Source organism: Bufo bufo, chromosome 8 (assembly GCF_905171765.1).
Source record: "Bufo bufo chromosome 8, aBufBuf1.1, whole genome shotgun sequence".
NCBI lineage: Eukaryota > Metazoa > Chordata > Amphibia > Anura > Bufonidae > Bufo > Bufo bufo.
The window spans coordinates 68,789,490-68,809,171 of NC_053396.1; the positions used below are offsets into that span (position 1 = coordinate 68,789,490).

The 19,682-nt window shown below is 43.1% G+C and overlaps 1 protein-coding gene across 3 annotated transcripts in view; it reads left to right on the forward strand.

Annotated features, from left to right (window-relative positions):
* Positions 1-19,682, forward strand: part of VSIG4 (V-set and immunoglobulin domain containing 4) — a 477,091-nt gene that overhangs the window by 122,495 nt on the left and 334,914 nt on the right. For 2 of the 3 annotated variants that reach the window (XM_040442132.1, XM_040442133.1), the window contains exon 3: positions 7,078-7,128. The exons of the other annotated variant lie outside the window; for it this stretch is intronic. In XM_040442132.1, the coding sequence (XP_040298066.1) occupies positions 7,078-7,128 (51 nt within the window). The remainder of the gene's footprint in view (positions 1-7,077; positions 7,129-19,682) is intronic. 3 annotated transcript variants of the gene reach the window in all.

The window sequence follows — 19,682 nt, forward strand, 5'->3', positions numbered from 1 at the left end:
CCGAACATTTCCGGGAAGTTCGGCCGAACTTCTCGAACCCGAACATCCAGGTGTTCGCTCAACTCTAAATATAACCCCTGTATATAAAGGGTGTATCTTACACGCCCTGACCCACACTAGGCAGCAATTAAAGATTTGTGCCCAAAATGGCTGTATTTAAAATAACTGAATATAACCCCTGTATACAGGGAGTGCAGAATTATTAGGTAAGTTGTATTTTTGAGGATTAATTTTATTATTGAACAACCACCATGTTCTCAATGAACCCAAAAAACTCATTAATATCAAAGCTGAATATTTTTGGAAGTAGTTTTTAGTTTGTTTTTAGTTTTAGCTATTTTGGGGGGATATCTGTGTGTGCAGGTGACTATTACTGTGCATAATTATTAGGCAACTTAACAAAAAACAAATATATACCCATTTCAATTATTTATTTTTACCAGTGAAACCAATATAACATCTCAACATTCACAAATATACATTTCTGACATTCAAAAACAAAACAAAAACAAATCAGTGACCAATATAGCCACCTTTCTTTGCAAGGACACTCAAAAGCCTGCCATCCATGGATTCTGTCAGTGTTTTGATCTGTTTACCATCAACATTGCGTGCAGCAGCAACCACAGCCTCCCAGACACTGTTCAGAGAGGTGTACTGTTTTCCCTCCTTGTAAATCTCACATTTGATGATGGACCACAGGTTCTCAATGGGGTTCAGATCAGGTGAACAAGGAGGCCATGTCATTAGATTTTCTTCTTTTATACCCTTTCTTGCCAGCCACGCTGTGGAGTACTTGGACGCGTGTGATGGAGCATTGTCCTGCATGAAAATCATGTTTTTCTTGAAGGATGCAGACTTCTTCCTGTACCACTGCTTGAAGAAGGTGTCTTCCAGAAACTGGCAGTAGGACTGGGAGTTGAGCTTGACTCCATCCTCAACCCGAAAAGGCCCCACAAGCTCATCTTTGATGATACCAGTCCAAACCAGTACTCCACCTCCACCTTGCTGGCGTCTGAGTCGGACTGGAGCTCTCTGCCCTTTACCAATCCAGCCACGGGCCCATCCATCTGGCCCATCAAGACTCACTCTCATTTCATCAGTCCATAAAACCTTAGAAAAATCAGTCTTGAGATATTTCTTGGCCCAGTCTTGACGTTTCAGCTTGTGTGTCTTGTTCAGTGGTGGTCGTCTTTCAGCCTTTCTTACCTTGGCCATGTCTCTGAGTATTGCACACCTTGTGCTTTTGGGCACTCCAGTGATGTTGCAGCTCTGAAATATGGCCAAACTGGTGGCAAGTGGCATCTTGGCAGCTGCACGCTTGACTTTTCTCAGTTCATGGGCAGTTATTTTGCGCCTTGGTTTTTCCACACGCTTCTTGCGACCCTGTTGACTATTTTGAATGAAATGCTTGATTGTTCGATGATCACGCTTCAGAAGCTTTGCAATTTTAAGAGTGCTGCATTCCTCTGCAAGATATCTCACTATTTTTGACTTTTCTGAGCCTGTCAAGACCTTCTTTTGACCCATTTTGCCAAAGTAAAGGAAGTTGCCTAATAATTATGCACACCTGATATAGGGTGTTGATGTCATTAGACCACACCCCTTCTCATTACAGAGATGCACATCACCTAATATGCTTAATTGGTAGTAGGCTTTCGAGCCTATACAGCTTGGAGTAAGACAACATGCATAAAGAGGATGATGTGGTCAAAATACTCATTTGCCTAATAATTCTGCACGCAGTGTATAAAGGGTGTATCTCACAATGACATCTGCAGCAAAGGCTGCCAAATAATTTTTTTTTGCCCAAACGGGTGTTTGTTTAACCCCTTAAGGAGCCCTATTTCACATTAAGGACTTGGCCATTTTTTGCAAATCTGACCAGTGTAAATTTAAGTGCTGATAATTTTAAAACGCTTTGACTTATCCAGGCCATTCTGAGATTGTTTTTTCGTCACATATTGCACTTCATGACACTGGTAAAATGAAGTAAAAAAAAAAATTCATTTTAATTTATAGAAAAATACCAAATTTACCAAAAATTTGTAAAAAATTGCAAATTTCCAAGTTTCAATTTCTCTACTTCTATAATACATAGTAATACCTCCAAAAATAGTTATTACTTTACATTCCCCATATGTCTACTTCATGTTTGGATCATTTTGGGAATTATATTTTATTTTTTGGGGATGTTACAAGGCTTAGAAGTTTAGAAGCAAATCTTGAAATTTTTCAGAAATTTTCAAAAACCCAATTTCAGGTCTGAAGTCACTTTGTGAGGCTTACATAATAGAAACCACCCAAAAATGACCCTATTCTATAAACTACTTCCCTCAAGGTATTCAAAACTGATTTTACTAACTTTGTTAACCCTTTAGGTGTTCCACAAGAATTAATGGAAAATAGAGATACAATTTCAAAATTTCACTTTTTTGGCAGATTTTCCATTTTAATATTTTTTTTCCAGTTACAAAGCAAGGGTTAACAGCCAAACTAAACGCAATATTTATGGCCCTAATTCTTTAGTTTACAGAAACACCCCATATGTGGTCATAAACTGCTGTACGGGCACACGGCAGGCCGCAGAAGTAAAGTAATGCCATGCGGTTTTTGGAAGGCAGGTTTTGCTGGACTGGTTTTTTTGACACCATGTCCCATTTGAAGCCCCCCTGATGCACCCCTAGAGTAGAAACTCCATTAAAGTGGCCCCATCTAAGAAACTACACCCCTCAAGGTATTCAAAACTGATTTTACAAACGTTGTTAACCCTTTAGGTGTTCCACAAGAATTAATGGAAAATAGAGATACAATTTTAAAATTTCACTTTTTTGGCAGATTTTCCACTTTAATAATTTTTTTCCAGTTACAAAGCAAGGGTTAACAGCCAAATCAAACTCATTATTTATGGCCCTGATTCTTTAGTTTACAGAAACACCCCACATGTGGTCGTACACCGCTGTACGGGCACACGGCAGGGCGCAGAAGGAAAGGAATGCCATACGGTTTTAGGAAGGCAGGTTTTGCTGAACTGTTTTTTTTTACACCATCTCCCATTTTTAGCCCCCCTAATGCACCCCTAGAGTAGAAACTCCATAAAAGTGGCCCCATCTAAGAAACTACACCCCTCAAAGTATTCAAAACTGATTTTCAAACGTCGTTAGCCCTTTAGGTGTTCCACAAGAGTTATTGGCAAATGGAGATGAAATTTCAGAATTAAAATTTCTTGGCAAATTTTTTATTTTAATCCATTTTCCCCAGTAACAAAGCAAGGGTTAACAGCCAAACAAAACTTAATATTTATGGCCCTGATTCTGTAGTTTACAGAAACACCCCATATGTGGTCGTAAACTGCTGTACGGGCACACGGCAGGGTGCAGAAGGAAAGGAATGCCATATGGTTTTTGGAAGGCAGATTTTGCTGGACAGTTTTTTTTTTTTACACCATGTCCCATTTGAAGCCCCCCTGATGCGCCTCTAGAGTAGAAACTCCAAATAATTGACCCCATTTTAGAAACTACGGGATAGAGTGGCAGTATTGTTGGTACTAGTTTAGGGTACATATGATTTTTGGTTGCTCTATATTACACTTTTTGTGAGGCAAGGTAACAAGAAATAGCTGTTTTGGCACCATTTTTATTTTTTGTTATTTACAACATTCATCTGACAGGTTAGATCATGTGATATTTTTATAGACCAGGTTGTCACGAATGCGGCGATACCTAATATTTATACTTTTTTTATTTATGTAAGTTTTACACAATGATTTCTTTTTTGAAACAAAAAAATCATGTTTTTGTGTTTCCATAGTCTGAGAGCCATAATTTTTTCAGTTTTTGGGCGATTACCTTGGGTAGGGTATGATTTTTGCGGGATAAGATGACGGTTTTATTGGCACTATTTTAGGGGGCGTGTGACTTTTTGATCGCTTGCTATTACACTTTTTGTGATGTAAGGTGACAAAAAATGGCTTTTTTTTATACCATTTTTATCTTTTACGGTTTTCACCTGAGGGGTTAGGTCATGTGATATTTTTATAGAGCAAGTTATTACGGACGCTGCGGTACCTAATATGTATATATTTTTTTATTTATGTAAGTTTTACACAATGATTTCATTTTTGAAGCAAAAAAAATCATGTTTTAGTGTTTCCATAGTCTGAGAGCCATAATTTTTTTCTGTTTTTGGGCGATTACCTTGGGTATGGTATGATTTTTGCGGGCTGAGATGACGGTTTTATTGGCACTATTTTGGGGGTGTGTGTGACTTTTTGATCGCTTGCTATAACACTTTTTGTGATGTAAGGTGACAAAAAATGGTTTATTTAGCACAGTTTTTATTTTAAATTTTTTACGTTGTTCATCTGAGGGGTTAGGTCATGTGATATTTTTATAGAGCCGGTCGATATGGACGCGGCGATACCTAATATGTATACTTTTTATTATTTATGTAAGTTTTACACAATAATATCATTTAAAAAAATAAAAATAAAAAATGTTTTAGTGTCTCCATATTCTGAGAGCCATAGTTTTTTCAGTTTTTGGGCGATTATCTTAGGTAGGGTCTCGTTTTTTGCGAGATGAGATGACGGTTTGATTCGCACTATTTTGGGGTGCATATGACTTTCTGATCGCTTGCTATTAAACTTTTTGTGATGTAAGGTGACATTTTTTTTTTTATTTAGCACAGTTTTTATTTTTTATTTTTTACAGTGTTCATCTGAGGGGTTAGGTCATGTGATTTTTATAGTGCCGGTCGATACGGACGTGGCGATACCTAATATGTATACTTTTTTTTATTTATGTAAGTTTTACACAATAACAGCTTTTTTAAAACAAAAAATTATGTTTTAGTGTCTCCATATTCTGAGCCATAGTTTTTTTTATTTTTTGGGCGATTGTCTCAGGTAGGGGCTCATCTTTTGCGGGATAAGGTGACGGTTAGATTGGTACTATTTTGGTGGGCAAACGCCTTTTTGATCGCTTGCTGTTGTACTTTTTGTGATGTGAGGTGACAATAAAATGGTTTATTTAGCACAGTTTTTATTTTTTATTTTTTACGGTGTTCATCTGAGGGGTTAGGTCATGTGATATGTTTATAGAGCCGGTCGATACGGACGCGGAGATACCTATTATGTCTGCTTTTTTTCCCCCCTATTTTTTCCCTATTTTTTTAACTTTATTTGGGGAAAATTATGTTTTTGTTTATTTTTACTTGAAACTTTAAATTTTTTTGGGGGGAAACTTTATTTTTTTTACTTTTTCTTTACTTAATTTTTTGTCCCACTTTGGGACTTCAACTTTTGGTGGTCTAATCCCTTTTACAATGCTTTCCAATACTTCTGTATTGGAATGCATTGGCTGTATGAGTAATACTGTGTGTATTACTCATGCAGCTTCCGGCCTGTGAGATCCAGGGGGCTGGATCTCACAGGCTCGTCACCGGAAGGCAGCGCAGATGCCTCAGGAAGGCATCGCGCTGCCTTCCATGCCATTGGGTCCCCCCCACAGTCCCACGGGGACCCGATGGTACGCTGGATCACCTCCACTACCACAGGTAAAAGCCGCAAACCGTAGGTCTGACTTGACCTGCGGTTTGCGGCAATCGACAATGCGGGGGGGGGCACATGACTTCCCCTGGCGTTGTGACAGGATGCCCGCTGAATGATTTCAGCGGACATCCTGTTCCGATTAACCCCGCCGCGCCGCAATTTTAAACCTAGGACGTATCGGTACGCCCTGGGTCCGAAGGACTCGGCAAACATGGCGTACCGGTATGTCCTAAGTCCTTAAGGGGTTAATAACTGAATATGACAGCAGTATATAACCCTGGAATTTCAAACGTCTTGATACTGCAAGGGATGTAAAATGGTGTATTTTGGCAAAAAAGTGTGTTTTTAAAAACCCAGAAAATTATGGCTGTATTTCTAGCTTAAATTGCACACTGACTAATCCAGATGTTGTATATTGCCAAAAAAAATTGTTTTTTTACTAACAGAATATGAAAGTTTTATATAACGTTTGAATTTCACACGTCCAGATGCAGCTAGGAATGTAAAATAGTGTATTTTGCACAACAAGGGTGTTTTAAAAAACCCAGAAAATGATGGCTGTATTTCTAGCTTAAATTGCACACTGACTAATCCTGCAAATGCACCAGATGTTGTTTATTGCCAAAAAAGGGTGATTTTTTACAACCAGATTATTAGTGCAGTTTTCCAAGATTGGATTAAAATGTCACAAAAGCTCAGATGCAGTGCTGGTGCACTGAGCTTGCATAAAATGGCCGCCGCCGCCCACCTAACTAACAGACGGATAAAAGTTATTTTTTTTTGGTCACTGGGTCAGGGCAGGGTAAAAAGATTGTGCCCTGCACCCACACAACTAAATTTATGTTGATCGCAGAGTTAGATTCACGTTCTGAACCAAAGATTCTCTCCTATTCTCTCCCTGAAATTACCAGCCGCATCCTCTCCCTACACTAGTAACAGCAGAGTGACGTGCAGCGCTACGTGACTCAAGCTTATATAGATGCTGGGTCACATGCTGCACTAGCCAATCACAGTCATGCCATTAGTAGGCTTCTAAGGGCACAGAGTTAAACGCTTGTTGATTGGCTGCTCTTTTCAAAAAGCGCCAAGAAAGCGCCGAACACCAAACCCGAACACGAACTTTTACGGAAATGTTCGGGTCCGGGATCCAAAAATCCTCAAGTTCCGTACGAACCCGAACTGTACAGTTCGGGTTCGCTCAACCCTAAAGATGAACATAAAATGACATTCAATGACGTTCTCAGCAAAAAAAACTTTATGAATGTTGCCCTTGATTGTCTGATCCAGGCTGTCTCTCAGCCTCTGGATCAATCTGGGGAATCCCTCTCCTTCACTTCCTCCCAATGTCATATAATCCTCCATCTTCTTCCTTCCTCATGGTACTCATTGATATGCATAAGAAGTAACCATGGAGCTCTGTAGCAAAATATGGATGAGCCCCTAAATAGTTAGCATTAGAACATAACTTGCCTCAAGAAGTAGTAACACACACTTGATAATTTTGATTCATTGTTATCATTTTTTAGCCATACCAATTACTAAAAAACATGATGCTACCATTTCATCCGAAGTGACAACAAGTAAGTGATCTATTTATATTTTATCTCCTCTGTACAGTGTGCATCTCTATTATATATAGTACAATATAAAAACTAATATAAAGTATGTAAAAAAGGATAAAAACAAGCACATCTTTCTGCAGCCTATAATATGTCTATAGAAATATAATATGCCAGTTTCACATACACCATAATATGCTGAAGAGGATCAAATGGAATAGTAAGTTATTAGCAGAATTACCCGGTTTAACACTGGTATATTTTGACTATTTAATTTAATGTTTGTGTGTGTGGTTAAAAGATATCCACAGTATCCCCCATAACAATGACCTCCCCAACTCCCCTCCCCCTTAACTGTGACCTCCATAGTGCCCGGCCCATTTAACATTTACCTCCACAGCAGCATGCCCCTTTAACAGTGACCATCACAATGCCCGCCCCTTTAACAGTGACCTCCACAGTGCCCGCCTCTTTAACAAAGATCATTCCTTTAACAGTAACCTTCATAGTGGCCGCCCCTTTAACAGTGACCTTCACAGTGCTTGCCCCTTTTACAGTGACCTTCACAGTGCTTGCCCCTTTAAGAGTGACGTCCACTGTGCCCGCCCCTTTTACAGTGACCTTCACAGTGCCCACCCCATTAACAGTGACTTCCACAGTGCCCGCCCCTTTAACAGTGACCTCCACAATGCCCACCCCTTTAACAGTGCCTGCCCTTTAAACAGTGACCTTTACAGTGCCCCCCCATTAAAATTGACCACACTTTTAACATTGACCTTTACAGTGCCTGCCCCTTTAACAGTGACCTTCACAGTGCCCGCCCCTTTAACATTGATCATTTCTTTAACAGTGACCTTCATAGTGGCGGCCCCTTAAACAGTGACCTTTACAGTGCTTGCACCTTTAACAGTGACCTCCATAGTCTCTGCCCCTTTAAGAGTGATGTCCACAGTCCCCGCCCCTCTAACAGGAACCTCCACTGTGCCCGCACCTTTAACAGTGACTTCCACAGGTCCCGCCCCTTTTAACAGTGACCTCCACAATGCCCACCCCTTTAACAGTGCCTGCCCCTTTAACAGTGGCCTCCACAGTGCCCGCCCCTTTTACAGTGACCTCTACAGTTTCCTCCCCTTTAACCTTGATCACCCCTTTAACAGAGACCTTCATAGTGGCGGCCCCTTTAACAGTGACCTTCACAGTGCTTCCCTGTTTAACAATGACTTCCACAGTGCCCACCCCTTTAACAGTGACCTCCACAATGCCCGCCCCATTAACAGTTCCTGCCCCTTTAACATTGACCTCCACAGTGCTTGCCCCTTTAACATTGACCACCCCTTTAAAATTGACCTTCACAGTGCCTGCCGCTTTAACAGTAACTTCCACAGTGCCTGCCCCTTTAACATTGACTTCCACAGTGCCCGCCCCTTTAACAGTGACCTCCACAGTGCCCGCCCCTTTAACCTTGATCACCCTTTTAACAGTGACCTTCATAGTGGCCGCCCCCTTTAACAGTGACTTCCACAGTGCCTGCCCCTTTAACAGTGACCTCCGCAGTGCCTGCCCCATTAACAATTACCTCCACAGTGCCCATCCCTTTAGCAGTGAACTCCACAGTGCCCATCTTTTTAATAGTTGCCCCTGCCCCATGCATGTAATAGTGTAGTTGTGCCGTCATATGTCATATGACTGAATATTTAAGGACCTGCGAACTGCTAAAACCTGTAATCAGTTGTTATGGCAACCTGGGGTAGGACCTGCGAGCTTCTATTGGCTGAGGGCTAAGGGCATGTGATCGTGTAAATGGCAATTCAGATTTAAGTGAAAGGCTTGCTGGTTTCTATAGGCTAATGGGGGTCATTTTTGGGAATATCTCAGGAACGGTACGTCCTAGACAGCTGAGATCTGATCGAAAACCTTCCTGGACACCTGTGTGCCAAATTTGGTGAAGATCGGTCCAGTTGTTTGGTCGCGCATAAATAACGTCCAGACAGATAGTCTCTTATAAATATAAAAATGAGTTTCTATCAGAAGGACCCAGCTTCGCACAGTTTCCGTGTCATAGTGGCCGCCCCTTTAACAGTGATTTCCACAGTGCCCGCCCCTTTTTATTTTTTACGGTGTTCATCTGAGGGGTGATACTTTTATAGAGCCGATCGATACGGACGCGGCAATACCAAATATGTATACTTTTTTTTATTTTTGTAAGTTTTACACAATAACAGCTTTTTTAAAACAAAATAAATTATGTTTTAGTGTCTCCATATTCTGAGCCATAGTTTTTTATTTTTTGGGCGATTGTCTTAGGTAGGGGCTCATTTTTTGCGGGATGAGGTGACGGTTAGATTGGTACTATTTTGGTGGGCAACCGCCTTTTTGATCGCTTGCTGTTGTACTTTTTGTGATGTAAGGTGAAAAAAATATGGTTTATTTAGCACAGTTTTTTTTTTTTTTACGGTGTTCATCTGAGGGGTTAAATCATGTGATGTGTTTATAGAGCCGGTCGATACAGACGCGGTGATACCTAATATGTATACTTTTTTTTCCTATTTTTTACCAATTTTTTTTACTTTATTTGGGTAAAATGACGTTTTTGTTTATTTTTACTTGAAACTTTAAATTTTTTGGGGGGAAAACTTAATTTTTTCAACTTTTTTTTCACTTTATTTTTTGTCCCACTTTGGGACTTGAACTTTTGGGGGTCTAATCCCTTTACAATGCATTCCAATACTTCTGTATTGGAATGCATTGGCTGCCTTCCTTAGGCATCGTGCTACCTTCCATGCCATCGGGTCCCCCCTACAGCCGCATGGAAACCCGATGGCACCGCCGATCGCAGCTGCAAACCGCAGGTAAAAGCCGCAAACCGCAGGTCTGAATTGATCGCCGACACTCCCCCCGCGCACCGGGTTCCGATCACCGCCCGCCGGGCGGTGGTGATCAAGAATACACATGAGGTACCGGTACGTCATGTGTCCTTAAGTATTAGGACAACATGCCGTATCGGTACGTCATGTGTCCTGAAGAGGTTAACAGTGACCGCCCCTTTAACAGTGACTTTCACAATGACTGCCCCTTTAACAGTAACCTCCCCCTTAACTACTACTTTCACAGTGCCCACCCCTTTCACAGTGAATTTCACAGTGCCCACCCCTTTAACAGTGACTTTCACAGTGACCGCTCCTTTAACAAAGATTTTGACACTGACCTCCACTTAAACAGTGACTTTCACAGTGGCCGCCCCTTTAACAGTGACCGTGACTTTTACAGTGACCGCCCCTTTAACAGTGACTTTTACAGTGACCGCCCCTTTAACAATGACTTTCACAGCGACCATCCCTTCAACAGTAACTTTTACAGTGACCGCCCCTCTAACAGTTACCGCCCCTTTAGCAATGGCTTTCACAGTGACCGCCCCTTTAACAGTGACTTTCACAGTGACTGCCCCTTTAACAGTGACCGCCCCTTTAGCAATGACTTTCACAGTGACCGCGCCTTAAACAGTGACTTTCACAGTGCCCGCCCCTTTAACGGAGACCTCTACAGTGTCCTCCCCTTTAAAAGTGACTTTCACAGTGACTGCACATTTAACAGTAACTTTCACAGTGACCGCCCCTATAAATGTGACTTTCACAGTGACCGCCTCTTTAACAGTGACTTTCACATTGACCGCCCCTTTAAAAGGGACTTTCACAGTGACCGCCCCTTTAACAGTGACCGCCCCTTTAGCAATGACTTTCACAGTAACTGCCCCTTTAACAGTGACTTTCACAGTGCCCGCCCCTTTAACAGAGACCTCCACAGTGCCCTCCCCTTCAACAGTGACTTTCACAGTGACCGCCCCTTTAACAGTGAGCACCCCTTTAACAGTGACTTTCACAGTGACCGCTCCTTTAACAGAGACCTCCACAGTGCCCTTCCATTTAAAAGTGACTTTTACAGTGACCGGCCCTTTAACAGTGACTTTCACATTGACCACCCCTTTAACAGTGACTTTTAAAGTGACCGCCCCTTTAACAGTGACTTTTACAGTGACCGCCTTTTTAACAATGACTTTCACAGCGACCACCCCTTCAACAGTGACTTTCACAGTGCCCGCTCCTTTAACAGAGACCTCCACAGTGCCCTCCCCTTTAAAAGAAACTTTTACAGTGACTGCCCCTTTAACAGTGACTTTCACAGTGACCGCCCCTTTAACAGTGACTTTCACATTGACCGCCCCTTTAACAGTGACTTTCACAGAGACCGTTCCTTTAACAGTAACTTTTACAGTGACTGCCCCTCTAACAGTGACCGCCCCTTTAGCAATGACTTCCAGAGTGACCGCCCCTTAAACAGTGACTTTCACAGTGCCCGCCCCTTTAACAGAGACCTCTACAGTGCCCTCCCCTTTAAAAGTGACTTTCACAATGACTGCACCTTTAACAGTGACTTTCACAGTTACCGCCCCTATAAATGTGACTTTCACAGTGACCGCCCCTTTAACAGTGACTTTCACAGTAACCACCCTTTTAACAGTGACTTTCACAGTGCCAGCCCCTTTAACAGAGACCTCTACAGTGCTCTCCTCTTTAAAAGTGACTTTCACAGTGACTGCCCCTTTAACAGTGACTTTCACAGTGACCGCCCCTTTAACCACCTCCCGACCGCCTAACGCACGGATGCGTCCGGAAGGTGGTTGATTCATTCCTCCTGGACGCATCCGTGCGTCATCTCGCGAGACGCGAGATTTCCTGTGAACGCGCGCACACAGGCGCGCGCGCTCACAGGAACGGAAGGTAAGAAAGTGGATCTCCAGCCTGCCAGCGGCGATCGTTCGCTGGCAGGCTGGAGATGTGTTTTTTTTAACCCCTAACAGGTATATTAGACGCTGTTATGATAACAGCGTCTAATATACCTGCTACCTGGTCCTCTGGTGGTCCCCTTTGTTTGGATCGACCACCAGAGGACACAGGTAGCTCAGTAAAGTAGCACCAACCACCACTACACTACACCCCCCCCGTCACTTATTAACCCCTTATTCACTCCTGATCACCCCAGATCACCCCAGATCACCCCAGATCACCCCAGATCACCCCATATAGACTCCCTGATCACCCCCCTGTCATTGATCACCCCCCAGTTATTGATAACCCCCTGTAAAGCTCCATTCAGAGGTCTGTATGAATTTTACGGGTCCACTGATAGATGGATCGGATCCGCAAAACACATACGGACATCTGAATGGAGCCTTACAGGGGAGTGATCAATGACGGAGGTGATCACCCCATATAGACTCCCTGATCACCCCCCTGTCATTGTTCACCCCCCTGACATTGATCACCCCCCTGTAAGGCTGCATTCAGACGTCCGCATGAATTTTACGGATCCACTGATAGATGGATCGGATCCGCAAAACACATACACACGTCTGAATGGAGCCTTACAGAGGAGTGATCAATGACGGAGGTGATCACCCCATATAGACTCCCTGATCACCCCCCTGTCATTGATCACCCCCCTGTAAGGCTGCATTCAGATGTCCGTATGATTTTTACGGATCCACTGATACATGGATCGGATCCGCAAAACACATACGGACATCTGAATGGAGCCTTACAGGGGGGTGATCACCCCATATAGACTCCCTGATCACCCCCCTGTCATTGATCACCCCCCTGTCATTGATCACCCCCCTGTCAGGCTGCATTCAGATGTCCGTATGATTTTTACGGATCCACTGATACATGGATCGGATCCGCAAAACACATACGGACATCTGAATGGAGCCTTATAGGGGGGTGATCAATGACAGGGGGGTGATCACCCCATATAGACTCCCTGATCACCCCCCTGTCATTGATCACCCCCCTGTCAGGCTGCATTCAGATGTCCGTATGATTTTTACGGATCCACTGATACATGGATCGGATCCGCAAAACACATACGGACATCTGAATGGAGCCTTATAGGGGGGTGATCAATGACAGGGGGGTGATCACCCCATATAGACTCCCTGATCACCCCCCTGTCATTGATCACCCCCCTGTCAGGCTGCATTCAGATGTCCATATGATTTTTACGGATCCACTGATACATGGATCGGATCCGCAAAACACATACGGACATCCGAATGGAGCCTTATAGGGGGGTGATCAATGACAGGGGGGAAATCAATGACAGGGGGGTGATCACCCCATATAGACTCCCTGATCACCCCCCTGTCATTGATCACCCCCCTGTCATTGATCACCCCCCTGTAAGGCTCCATTCAGACATTTTTTTGGCCCAAGTTAGCGGAAATTATTATTTTTTTCTTACAAAGTCTCATATTCCACTAACTTGTGTCAAAAAATAAAATCTCACATGAACTCACCATACCCCTCACGGAATCCAAAAGCGTAAAAATTTTTAGACATTTATATTCCAGACTTCTTCTCACACTTCAGGGCCCCTAGAATGCCAGGGCAGTATAAATACCCCACATGTGACCCCATTTCGGAAAGAAGACACCCCAAGGTATTCCGTGAGGGGCATATTGAGTCCATCAAAGATTGAAATTTTTGTCCCAAGTTAGCGGAAAGGGAGACTTTGTGAGAAAAAAATAAAAAATATCAATTTCCGCTAACTTGTGCCAAAAAAAAAACATTTCTATGAACTCGCCATGCCCCTCATTGAATACCTTGGGGTGTCTTCTTTCCAAAATGGGGTCACATGTGGGGTATTTATACTGCCCTGGCATTTTAGGGGCCCCAAAGTGTGAGAAGAAGTCTGATATCCAAATGTCTAAAAATGCCCTCCTAAAAGGAATGTGGGCACCTTTGCGCATCTAGGCTGCAAAAAAGTGTCACACATGTGGTATCTCCGTATTCAGGAGAAGTTGGGGAATGTGTTTTGGGGTGTCATTTTACATATACCCATGCTGGGTGAGAGAAATATCTTGGTCAAATGCCAACTTTGTATAAAAAAATGGGAAAAGTTGTCTTTTGCCAAGATATTTCTCTCACCCAGCATGGGTATATGTAAAAAGACACCCCAAAACACATTGCCCAACTTCTCCTGAATACAGAGATACCACATGTGTGACACTTTTTTGCAGCCTAGGTGGGCAAAGGGGCCCACATTCCAAAGAGCACCTTTAGGATTTCACAGGTCATTTACCTACTTACCACACATTAGGGCCCCTGGAAAATGCCAGGGCAGTATAACTACCCCACAAGTGACCCCATTTTGGAAAGAAGACACCCCAAGGTATTCCGTGAGGGGCATGGCGAGTTCCTAGAATTTTTTATTTTTTGTCACAAGTTAGTGGAAAATGATGATTTTTTTTTTTTTTCTTACAAAGTCTCATATTCCACTAACTTGTGACAAAAAATAAAAACTTCCATGAACTCACTATGCCCATCAGCGAATACCTTGGGGTGTCTTCTTTCCAAAATGGGGTCACTTGTGGGGTAGTTATACTGCCCTGCCATTCTAGGGGCCCAAATGTGTGGTAAGGAGTTTGATATCAAATTCTGTAAAAAATGACCTGTGAAATCCGAAAGGTGCTCTTTGGAATGTGGGCCCCTTTGCCCACCTAGGCTGCAAAAAAGTGTCACACATCTGGTATCTCCGTATTCAGGAGAAGTTGGGGAATGTGTTTTAGGGTGTCATTTTACATATACCCATGCTGGGTGAGAGAAATATCTTGGCAAAAGACAACTTTTCCCATTTTTTTATACAAAGTTGTCTTTTGCCAAGATATTTCTCTCACCCAGCATGGGTATATGTAAAATGACACCCTAAAACACATTCCCCAACTTCTCCTGAATACGGAGATACCACATGTGTGACACTTTTTTGCAGCCTAGGTGGGCAAAGGGGCCCACATTCCAAAGAGCACCTTTCGGATTTCACCAGCCATTTTTTACAGAATTTGATTTCAAACTCCTTACCACACATTTGGGCCCCTAGAATGCCACGGCAGTATAACTACCCCACAAGTGACCCCATTTTGGAAAGAACAGTGACCGCCTCTTTAACAGTGACTTTCGCAATGACTTCTCAATTCAGACCTGCGGTTTGCTGCGTTTCCGGGTTATTCGGGTCTCTGGGGACCCGATAACCCGGAACAGGATGGTGATCGGTGGTGTGATAATACACCACCAATCACCATCCTGCGATCCAGAGAGGTGATGGTGACATCACCTCTCAGGATCGACTCTGATTGGTAGGTGGGCGGGCGGCGGGAGGTTCAAATCATAGCAGCGCTCCTCTCCTCCTCCTTTTGTGTCCAGGCTGCACGTGGATCCAGAGCTGCACCGATCTCCAGCCAGCACCCCAGCACCCCCATCTGTGCCCCAGCACCCCCCAGGTATTTAGAGAAAGGTAAAGGAAAGGTTGGGTTAGGCAGGGATATTCAGGGAAAGTTAGTGTGAAAAAAAATAAAGAAAATATTTTTTGCTGCATCACCCTAAATCGGGTGTCTGGGGTCCACAGCACAGCTGTGTGATCCTAGAGGCGCAAGCAGTTTTTTTTGTGCGTACGCTGATTGTGGCCGGCACTCTTAGCGTCCGGCCACTGTTAGCGCATCGCACACCTCACCGCTGATCAAATTCGGACGGTTGATCAGCGATTTAGAATTTTTTTACATTTTTTTTAAACATTTTTTCCCCTTTTTTTTTCTTTGTTAGTTTCAGGGATAAGTACCCAAACACCCGTGCCCCCACAGACACGCACACTGAATAAAGATTTACACGCACGCACACACACACGCAGACACAAACTCCCCTATGGCCTGCCGGATGTTCTCGGCCGAGGAGGCATACGCCCAGCTTGCCTCCGAGTCCGAGAGTCCCAGTGAGGACGAGGATGACCCCACTTTCCTGTTGTCATCCGTGTCCTCCTTATCATCTAGCGTTGATGATGAGCCCCCAAGGCGGCGGAGACGCCATGATAGTGACCCTGTGATCCACCCTAGTACGAGTAGCTCTAAGGTCAAAAAAATAAAATAAAAACGGTGCAAAAAAAAGTTTTTTTGTCACCTTACATCACAAAAATTGTAATAGTAAGCGATCAAAAAGTCATATGCCCCCCAAAATAGCGCCAATAAAGCCGTCCTCTCGTCCCGCAAAGAATGAGCCCCTACATAAGATAATCGGCTAAAAACTTTTTAAAAAAAAGAATATGAAGATACTAAAATGTTGATTTTTTCTTTATAAAAAGATAATATAGTGTAAAACATAAATAAATAAATAAATAAAAAGTAGACATATTAGGTATTGTGGCGTCCGTAAGAATCTGCTCTATAAAAATCACCCCTCAGATGAACACGGTAAAAAATAAAAAAATAAAAACGGTGCCAAAAAAGCTATTTTTATCCAAATATTCCATGTTAATCCGTTTTTTTCCAATAACAATGGAAGGGTTAACAGCCAAACAAAACTTAATATTTATTATCCTCATACTGCAGTTTACAGAAACACCCCATATGTGGTTGTAAACTGCTGTATGACCAAAGGCAGGGCGCAGAAGGAAAGGAATGCCGTATGGTTTCTGGAAGGCAGATTTTGATGGCCATTTTTTTTTCTTAAATGGGGTCACTTTTATGGAGTTTCTACTCTAGGGGTGCATCAGGGGGGCTTCAAATGGGACATGGTGTAAAAAAACCAGTCCAGCAAAATCTGCCTTCCAAAAACCACACGGCACACCTTTCCCTCTACGCCCTGCTGTGTGCCCGTACAGTAGTTTACGGCCACATATGGGGTGTTTCTGAAAACGACAGAATCGTGGCAATATAGCATTTTGTTTGGCTGTTAACCCTTGCTTTGTTACAGTAAAAAATGGATTAAAATTGAAAATTTGGCAAAAAATCTAAATTCTGAAATGTTATCTCCATTTGCCATTAACTCTTGTGGAACACCTAAAGGGTTAACGATGTTTGTAAAATCAGTTTTGAATAGCTTGAGGGAAGTAGTTTCTAGAATGTGGTCATTTTTGGGTGGTTTCTATTATGTAAGCCTCACAAAGTGACTTCAGACCTCAACAGTTCCCTAAAAATTGGGTTTTTGAACATTTCTGAATAATTTCAAGATTTGCTTCTAAACTTCTAAGCCTTGTAACATCCCCAAAATATAAAATATAATTCTAAAATGATCGAAACATGAAGTAGACATATGGGGATTGTAAAGTAATAACTATTTTTGGAGGTATTACTATGTATTATAGAAGTAGAGAAATTGAAACTTGAAAATTTGCAATTTTTCACATATTTTTGGTAAATTTGGTACTTTTTTCTTATAAATAAAAAAGATTTTTTTTTAACTTTATTTTACCAGTGTCATGAAGTACAATATGTGACGAAAAAACAATCTCAAAAGGGCCTGGATAAGTCAAAGTGTTTTAAAGTTATCACCACTTAAAGTGACACTGGTCAGATTTGCAAATAATGGCCTGGTCCTTAAGGTGAAATAAGACTGTGTCCTAAAGGGGTTAACAGGGACCTTCATAGCGCCCGCCCCTTTTAATAACAGTGGTCTCCACAGTGCCCGCCCATTTAATAACACTGACCTCCACAGTACCTGCCCCTTTAATAACACTGACCTCCACAGTGCCCGCCCCGTTAAAATTTACTTTTACAATGACCGCCCCTATAACATTGACTTTCACAATGACCTCCCCTTCAACAGTGATTTTCACATTGACCGCCCCTTTAACAGTGACTATCACAGCGACCTCCTCTTTAAAAGTGACTTTTATAGTGACTGCTCCTTTAACAGTGACTTTCACAGTGACTGCCCCTTTAACAGTGACCGCCTCTTTAGCAATGACTTTCACAGTGCCCGCCCCTTTAACAGAGACCTCCACAGTGCCCTCCCCTTTAACAGTGACTTTCACAGTGACCGCCCCTTTAATTGTGACTTTCACATTGACCGCCCCCTCAACAGTGACTTTTACAGTGACTGCCCCTTTAACGACTTTTACAGTGACCGCCCCTTTAACAATGACTTTTACAGCGACCACCCCTTCAACAGTAACTTTTACAGTGACCGCCCCTCTAACAGTTACCGCCCCTTTAACAGTGACTTTCACAGTGACTGCCCCTTTAACAGAGACCTCCACAGTGCCCTCCCCTTTAAAAGTGACTTTCACAGTGACTGCCCCTTTAACAGTGACTTTCACAGTGACTGCCCCTTTAACAGTGACTTTCACAGTGACCGCCCCTTTAACAGTGACTTTCACATTGACCGCTCCTTTAACAGTGACTTTCACAGTAACCACCCCTTTAACAGTGACTTTTACAGTGCCCGACCCTTTAACAGAGACATCTACAGTGCCCTCCTATTTAAAAGTGACTTTCACAGAGACCGCCCCTTTAACAGTGACTTTCACTGTGACTGCCCCTTTAACAGGGGTTTCACAGTGGCCGCCCCTTTAAAAGTGACTTTCACAGTGACTGCCCCTTTAACAGTGACTTTCACAGTGACTGCCCCTTTAACAGTGACTTTCACAGTGACCGCCCCTTTAACAGTGACTTTCACATTGACCGCTCCTTTACTAGTGACTTTCACAGTAACCACCCCTTTAACAGTGACTTTTACAGTGCCCGACCCTTTAACAGAGACATCTACAGTGCCCTCCTATTTAAAAGTGACTTTCACAGAGACCGCCCCTTTAACAGTGACTTTCACAGTGGGGGAGCAGTCATTGTGACTGTCCTTTTAACTGTGACTTTCACTGTGACCGCCCTTTTAACTGTGACTTTCACTGTGACCGCCCCTTTAACTGTGACTTTCACTGTGACTGCCCCTTTAACAGGGGTTTCACAGTGGCTGCTCCTTTAACAGTGACTTTCACAGTGGCCTCCCCTTTAACAGTGAATTTCATAGTGACCACCCCTTTAACAGTGACTGCCCCTTTAAATGTGACTTTCACAGTGACCGCCCCTTTAACTGTGACTTTCACAGTGGCAGCCCCTTTAACTGTGACTTTCAGAGTGACCGCCCCTTTAACTGTGACTTTCACAGTGACCGCCCATTTAACTGTGTTTCACTGTGACCCCCCCTTTAACGGTGAGTTTCACTGTGACCGCCCCTTTAACTGTGACTTTCACTGTAACCGCCCCTCTAACTGTGAGTTTCACTGTGACCGTCCCTTTAACTGTGACTTTCACTGTGACCGCCGCTTTAACTGTGACTTTCACTGTGACCGCCGCTTTAACTGACTTTCACAGTGACCGCCCCTTTAACAGTGACGCTCTTTTAACAGTGACTTTCACAGTGACCTCCCCGTTAACTGTCACTTTCACTGACCGCCCCTTTAACTGTGACTTTCACTGTGACCGCACCTTTAACTGTGACTTTCACTGTGACCGCCCCTTTAACTGTGACTGTCAGTGACCGCCCCTTTAACTGTGACTTTCACTGTGACCGCCCCTTTAACTGTGACTGTCACAGTGACCGCCCCTTTAACTGTGACTTTCACTGTGACCGCCCCTTTAACTGTGACTTTCACTGTGACTGCCCCTTTAACAGGGACTTTCACAGTGGCCGCCCCTTTAACAGTGACTTTCACAGTGACCGCCCCTTTAACAGTGACTTTCACAGTGGCCGCCC